General features: G+C 53.7%; 1 protein-coding gene across 1 annotated transcript; it reads right to left on the bottom strand.

The window, feature by feature from the left end:
* Window positions 1-503: 503 nt before the first annotated feature.
* Window positions 504-5,300, bottom strand: LOC138741557 (uncharacterized). Its single transcript, XM_069895812.1, has one exon. It carries the CDS (start codon window positions 5,042-5,044, stop codon window positions 743-745), a length of 4,302 nt encoding a protein of 1,433 aa, XP_069751913.1. The 5' UTR covers window positions 5,045-5,300; the 3' UTR covers window positions 504-742.
* Window positions 5,301-6,933: the final 1,633 nt, after the last annotated feature.

Below are 6,933 nucleotides of genomic sequence, written 5' to 3'. Positions count from 1 at the left end.
GATTATATTGAGAGAACAACCTTCCTGCTGTTCAACAGGACTGCCATCATTCTGTTTTTGTACGATTTTTAACGAGGCTATAATCCTGCAGGAAATGTCATGGGCGGCTATGTTTACAAAAAAAGAAACCGCATATTCTGCAAATGAGGCTGAGCTCTTATAAAGCCATGACAGTGAATTTACTGGCAGATTTTGAAGCTGATGCCAAAGTTGTTCTGAACCCACAAAGTGCTGGAAAAACTCTGCAGATGCTGCAGCCACCACAGGCATCAACTGCCATCAACTCTGTACAGGCTTAGAATGGCCCATTAAAGGAGCTGATGGCAGCTTTCTTTAAAATCCCACGACTGCTGGGTCTGCGCCCAATATAGGGTTTCAGGCTCCAGGGGAGCGGAGGACTGATGCAGGGGGGGCCAGAAAATGGGGAGTGTAGAGCTCGTCGAAAGAACCAAAGACTTGTTGATCCAAACCAAGGCTTTTATTAGCAAAAGACCGGAGCTCTTCACAGGTGGCCGACCAGTCCGGAATGATCCGACCTGGCTAGGGACACAACCCTTTAAGGCCCAAACAATAGGTGTGGCTTAGCTCTCAGCCAATCGCTGTAAGCACAGTCTAGATACAGTAACTATATACACTATGTACATTGGTGATAGATCTGTACTATCACATTCACCCCTTCTTGGAGAATTGACCCGGGGAAAAAAAAAAAACAAAAACGAGGGAGAGAATGAAAAGGGGTAGGTCAAGGACTGTAGCGGTCAGGGGGTCTGACCATCCGGCGTGACCGCCGTGGTGCCGGGATTGGGGTCGCTGGAGTGGTGTCACCAGCGGGCTCATCGGGTGCGACTGCTCCGTCGCTCAATTCCCCAGTCGTTTTGTCGGCAGGGTGGCCCGAGTCATTGGGGTGCTGTTGGTCCTTCTGTTGTGGCACGGGGCCTGGAGCATAAGGAGTTGGGGGGTTTGCTGGGTCTACCGCGTCCTGAGCTAGGTCCCGCACCGAAACAGTGTCCTCCCGCCCGTCTGGGAACTCCACGTATGCGTAATGTGGGTTCGCGTGGAGTAGAGTCACTCGGTCGACCAAGGGGTCATTCTTTGAGTGCCGGACGTGGCGTCGCAAAAGGACGGGGCCAGGGACGGTGAGCCATGCCGGTACAGTGGTTCCCGATTCGGATTTCCTCGGGAAAAGGAACATCCTTTCGTGGGGGGTGGCATTTGTTGCAGTACATAGGAGGGAGCGGATGGAGTGTAAGGCACTAGTGAGAACCTCCTGCCAGTGAGAGGTGGGGAGACCTTTAGACCGGAGAGCCAGTGTAACCGCTCTCCATATGGTGGCATTCTCCCTCTCGACCTGGCCATTACCGCGTGGGTTATAGCTCGTGGTCCTGCTTGAAGCAATGCCACACTCCAGAAGGTACTGTTGCAGCTCTGAACTCATGAATGAGGACCCCCTATCACTGTGGATGGAATTGGGGTACCCGAAGATGGTGAAAATACTGTGAAGGGCCTGTATCACTGAGGTGGCAGTGGTGTCTGGGCAGGCCACAGCGAATGGGAAGCGGGAGTATTCGTCGATGGCCGTAAGGATGTAGGTATTACGGTTGGTCGACGGTAGGGGTCCCTTAAAGTCTACGCTAAGACGCTCGAAGGGGCGGGTGGCTTTGATGACGTGGGAGTTATCCGGACGGAAGAAGTGGGGCTTGCATTCGGCGCACACCGAACAGGCTCGGGTCATGGAGCGGATCTCCTCAATTGTGTAGGGTAAGTTGCGCGCCTTGACAAAGTGAGCAAACCTAGTGACCCCTGGATGACAGAGCGCCTCATGGAGTTTCCGTAGTCTGTCCATCTGTATGCTGGCGCACGTCCCCCTGGAGAGCGCGTCAGGCGGGTCGTTGAGCTTACCAGGCCGGTACAGGATGTCATAGTTAAAGGTGGAGAGTTCGATTCTCCATCTGGCGATTTTGTCGTTTTTTATCTTACCACGCTGGGTGTTGCTGAACATGAAGGAGACCGCGCGTTGATCAGTCAACAGTGTAAAGCGCCTCCCAGCGAGGTAATGTCTCCAACGACGTACCGCTTCAACTATGGCCTGGGCCTCCTTCTCGATCGAGGAGTGTCTACTCTCCGGACCCTGGAGGGTTCTGGAGAAGAAGGCTACAGGCCGACCGGCCTGGTTCAAGGTGGCTGCCAGGGCGAAGTCGGATGCATCGCTCTCGACTTGAAACGGGACAGACTCATCGATCGCGTGCAGCGTCGCAGCAGCGATGTCAGATTTGATTCGATTGAAAGCCGCTGTGGCTTCGGTCGAGAGGGGAAAAGAGGTGGTCTTGATAAGAGGACGTGCCTTGTCAGCGTAGTTTGGAACCCATTGTGCGTAATAAGAGAAAAGGCCCAGGCAGCGTTTGAGAGCTTTCTGGGTATGTGGGGGGGGTAAGTCCATTAAGGGACGCATGCGGTCAGGATCTGGCATGACTATCCCGTTTTCCACCACACAACCTAGAATAGCGAGTCGTGTGGTCCGGAAAACACACTTGTCCAAATTGTAAGTCAGGTTTAGCTGACGGGCAGTTTGAAGAAATTTGTCTAGGTTGGCGTCATGGTCCTGCATGTCGTGGCCGCAGATGGTGATATTGTCCAGATACGGGAAGGTAGCGGTTAGCCCGTTCTGGTCCACCATCCTGTCCATTTCCCGCTGGAAGACCGCGACACCATTTGTGACCCCGAATGGTACCCTGAGAAATTGATATAGCCGCCCATTCGCTTCAAAGGCCGTGAATGGTCGGTCCTCGCAGCGGATCGGGAGCTGGTGGTAGGCCGAACGTAGGTCAATAGTGGAGAAAATGCGGTACTGGGCGATCTGGTTCACCACATCCGTGATGCGTGGCAGGGGGTACGCATCCAGGAGTGTGAAGCGGTTAATGGTCTGGCTGTAGTCGACCACCATCCGTAGTTTTTCCCCATTCTTGACAACCACCACCTGGGCTCTCCAGGGGCTTGAACTGGGTTCGATGATGCCCTCATCCAGCAATCTACGCACCTCACTCCTAATGAATTGCCTGTTTTCGTAACTATATTGCCGACTTTTGGTGGCCACAGGCTTCCAGCCAGGGGTGAGGTTTGCGAAGAGTGCTGGCGGGGCAATCCGGAGTGTGGAAAGGCCGCAGGATTGGCCCCGGGGCACGGGGGCGGGTTGCTCGGGTGCTTCGGGAGTGGGGCGATGGCGATGGCAGACCGAGAGGGGGGCGTGGGGTCCCCCAAAGTGTAGGGACACCGTTTGGAACTGACACTGGAAGTCTAATCCCAGCAACACTGGGGCGCACAATTGGGGAAGGACGAATAATTTAAAGTGGGTGACCGTCACGCCCTGTACTTCCAGCGTGGCGATGCAATACCCCTTTATCCCAGTCGAGTGCGACCTCGTCGCTAATGAGATCCTCTGGGTAGTGGGGATAATGTCAAGTCCCCAATGGAGGGCCAGATCTGGCTGGATAAAACTGTCAGTTGACCCAGAGTCAAATAAGCAATTGGTGTAGTGTCCATGCACTTTAATCAGTTCCATTGCTCTGGTGAGGGGATGAGAGCATTGCTGGTTTAATGTTATTGAAGCAGTTGACAGGCGAGTTTTGCGCGATGACGTCACGCAACGGGATGACGTCACGCAACGGGATGACGTAGTCAACGCTCGAGGAGCAGGTTGGAGAACCTCCCGGAAGTGCTGTTGTGGCGGGTAAATGGTAAGTAGTGGGGTTTGTAGTTGCTCGTGATCGGTGGTCGGGCCCTGGCGGTCGTCAGCGATGGACGCTAGGGTGAGCACCTGGTTGGCCGCGGGGGTGGCTGCGGCGGCGGTAGCGTCGGCCCCGGGGGTGTCTGTGGCGGCAGCAGCAGCGGCGGTAGCGTCGGCCCCGGGGGTGTCTGTGGCGGCGGCGGCAGCAGCGGTAGCGTCGGCCCCGGGGGTGTCCGTGGCGGCGGCAGCAGCGGCGGTAGCGTCGGCCCCGGGGGTGTCCGTGGCGGCGGCAGCAGCGGCGGTAGCGTCGGCCCCGGGGGTGTCCGTGGCGGTGGCAGCAGCGGCGGTAGCGTCGGCCCCGGGGGTGACTGTGGCGGCGGCAGCAGCGGCGGGCGAGAGGCAGGCCATCACCATGGTTGCGACGGTGGGTTGCCCCTTCCGGGTTCGGCGTCTCCGTGACGTCAGGCGTTGCCGTGCAGGGGAGCCCTCGCTCTCATTGGACGAGAGCTCTGGGGAAGAAGAGTTTGAATGGGATAGTGGCGGTTGGGCTTCACACGAGGCACTGTGTTTGCTGGCGGCCATTTTAGACCTACAGACTGCAGCAAAGTGGCCGTTTTTAAGGCACTTCTGGCACCTGGCTTTTCTTGCTGGGCACTGGGATCTGCTGTGCTTGTTCCTCCCGCAGAAATAACATTTCGGGTTCGCACGGGGCAGGGTAGCAGCAGCCGACAGGCCGTCAGGGGTAGGGTAGAAGGGCACTTTACTCACATCAGAACGAGGGGTCCAGTCCCTAGAGAGCTCGGTGGACTTTAAGGCTGCATCCTCCATTGTGATTGCAATCCGGGCCACGTCCTCTAGTTTTTCTACCCCTTGTTCGAGCAAACGCAGCCTCACTTCGTTCGATCGGAGCCCAGCCACATAGGCATCCCGGACGAGGTCGCTAGTGATCTCGGCAGCAGTTTTGTCCACACAGTTACAGTCCTTGCCCAATGCCTTTAGTACTTGTAAATATGCCCTGCTGGACTCGCCGGGCTGTTGTTTCCTCGACGCAAGCATGAGCCGGGCATGAACTCTGTTCACCGGTTGATCATACAGTCCTTTCAGTACCTTTATGGCTGCGGTGTAAGTGGTCTCATCCTGGATGTTCTCGTAGACTCTCAAGGACACCATAGACAGCAATGCTGTTAGACGCTGGTTATCCTCCTCTACCTGAATGAATCTCAGGAAGTTTTCAAAGTTCAGCAGCCAGAACTTAAAGGCTTTGAAGGCTGTAGCTGACTGTGGGTCGATATCAAGTTTTTCTGGCCGAGTTAAACGCTCCATCCCTTTCAAAAAAAATTCCTTTTGCTAATAAAATTGTAGAGCTCGTCGAAAGAACCAAAGACTTGTTGATCCAAACCAAGGCTTTTATTAGCAAAAGACCGGAGCTCTTCACAGGTGGCCGACCAGTCCGGAATGATCCGACCTGGCTAGGGACACAACCCTTTAAGGCCCAAACAATAGGTGTGGCTTAGCTCTCAGCCAATCGCTGTAAGCACAGTCTAGATACAGTAACTATATACACTATGTACATTGGTGATAGATCTGTACTATCACAGGGAGGCCATCTCCCATCTGGGGAGGAGATGACCCATAGGGAAGGTGACCACGGCGGCGGTCCAGTGAGGGGAATTTTGCGGCTGATAGACCAACCCATGCGGTGGGCTGCTGGTGACTTGTGACGAGGAACCCACGGAGGCTGGGGCGCTGCTGGAGACTTGCTCAAAACTAGCTGAATGGGTACAAGGTCTCGGAACTGGGATGCAAGGAGTGCTGAAGGGTTCCTGACTGTGTCAGAGGTTGGAATCCTGAGCTCGGGTCACCAATGGTTTGGACTAGACTCTATGTGGTTGCAGAAGCACTGGAGGAGAATCTATGGGAACTTGGTGACTCAGGGGGTGGAGGGCTCTCTTTTGCTTCTCTTTCTCTGACTGTTAGAGGTGCTTCAGATAAATTTCTGCCGATGGCAAATCTGTCTGCCTTATAACAGGCAAAAGCAATTTCATGTAAATATGACACTGTTTTATTACAATGACAATAAATTGAATCTTGAATCTTGAGGAGGCAAATATATACAACCAACGTTTGGGGCTGGAGCCCTTTGACGACATGTGAGTGAAAAGTAGACAGGTGTCTAAATAAAAAGTTAGGGGGAGAAGGGAAGAAGGGGGAGGGGGATGAGCCCAGGCTAGAAGTGGACACAAATAGGAGTACAGGTGAGAAAAGCTGAGAATTTATTGGGGGAAGGGGTCACTGTGAATGCAGAGCAACAGGAAAGGAGACTGATGGTTGAAGAAATAGAGAGAAAGAGACTGGGGCAGGGAGCTGGAGAAAAAGGAGATATAGGAATCGGAAATGAGAGGGACGGGATGGGATTAGCCGGAAACCGGAGAAGTTGATGTTAATTCCATCTGGAATGTAAAATGTTGTTCCTCCAATTTACAGGTGGCCTAGTTTGGCAGTGCATGAAAACGTGGACAGACATGTCAGCATGGGAATGGAGCAGGGAATTGAAATGGGTTGCCACTGGGAAATCCTTGCAATTGCAGCAGACAGTGTGAAGGTGCTCAACAAAGTACCCAGTCTGTGCTCAGTCTCACCGATGTACAGGAGTCCACCACTGGAACAACAGATGCAGTAGATGACCCCTGCAGACTCATGTGAAGTGTGGCTTCACTTAGAAGGGCTATTTGGTGCCCCAAAATGGAGGTGAGGGAGGAGGTGTGTGGGCAGATACTGCATTTCCTGCAGTCGCAGTGGTATGTACCAAGAGGCCGAGGGGTGGGACAAGATGAGTAGACGAGGGATTCACAGAAGAAGCAGTTCTTGTGGAAAGCAGAGAGGGGAGGAGAGGGGTAGATGTGTCTGGTGGATGGATCGTGCTGTAGGTGGCAGTAATTGTGAAGGATGATGTGTTGGATGCAGAGATTGGTGGGGTGGTAGGGAAATCCTGTCCTTGTTGAATCCAATCTGTGTCCAATGGAGTCTTGGCTCTTGGTCAGTTCTTCTCCCCACTGCCCCTTCTCCCCTCCTCCACCAACCTTGTTATTCAGGCATCTGCCTGATTTTTGCTCATATCTAAATAAAAGGCTCAGGCCTGAAATATTCATTGTTTATAAAATTTAAATTTCAAAATACAGAATGGTGACATGCCATTTTGGCCCACGAGCCTA

The sequence above is a fragment of the Narcine bancroftii genome, chromosome 8 (assembly GCF_036971445.1).
Source record: "Narcine bancroftii isolate sNarBan1 chromosome 8, sNarBan1.hap1, whole genome shotgun sequence".
NCBI classification, from domain to species: Eukaryota; Metazoa; Chordata; class Chondrichthyes; order Torpediniformes; family Narcinidae; genus Narcine; species Narcine bancroftii.
Note: the sequence above shows the minus strand (reverse complement) of the source record. Positions and strands in the feature narration are given on the sequence as shown.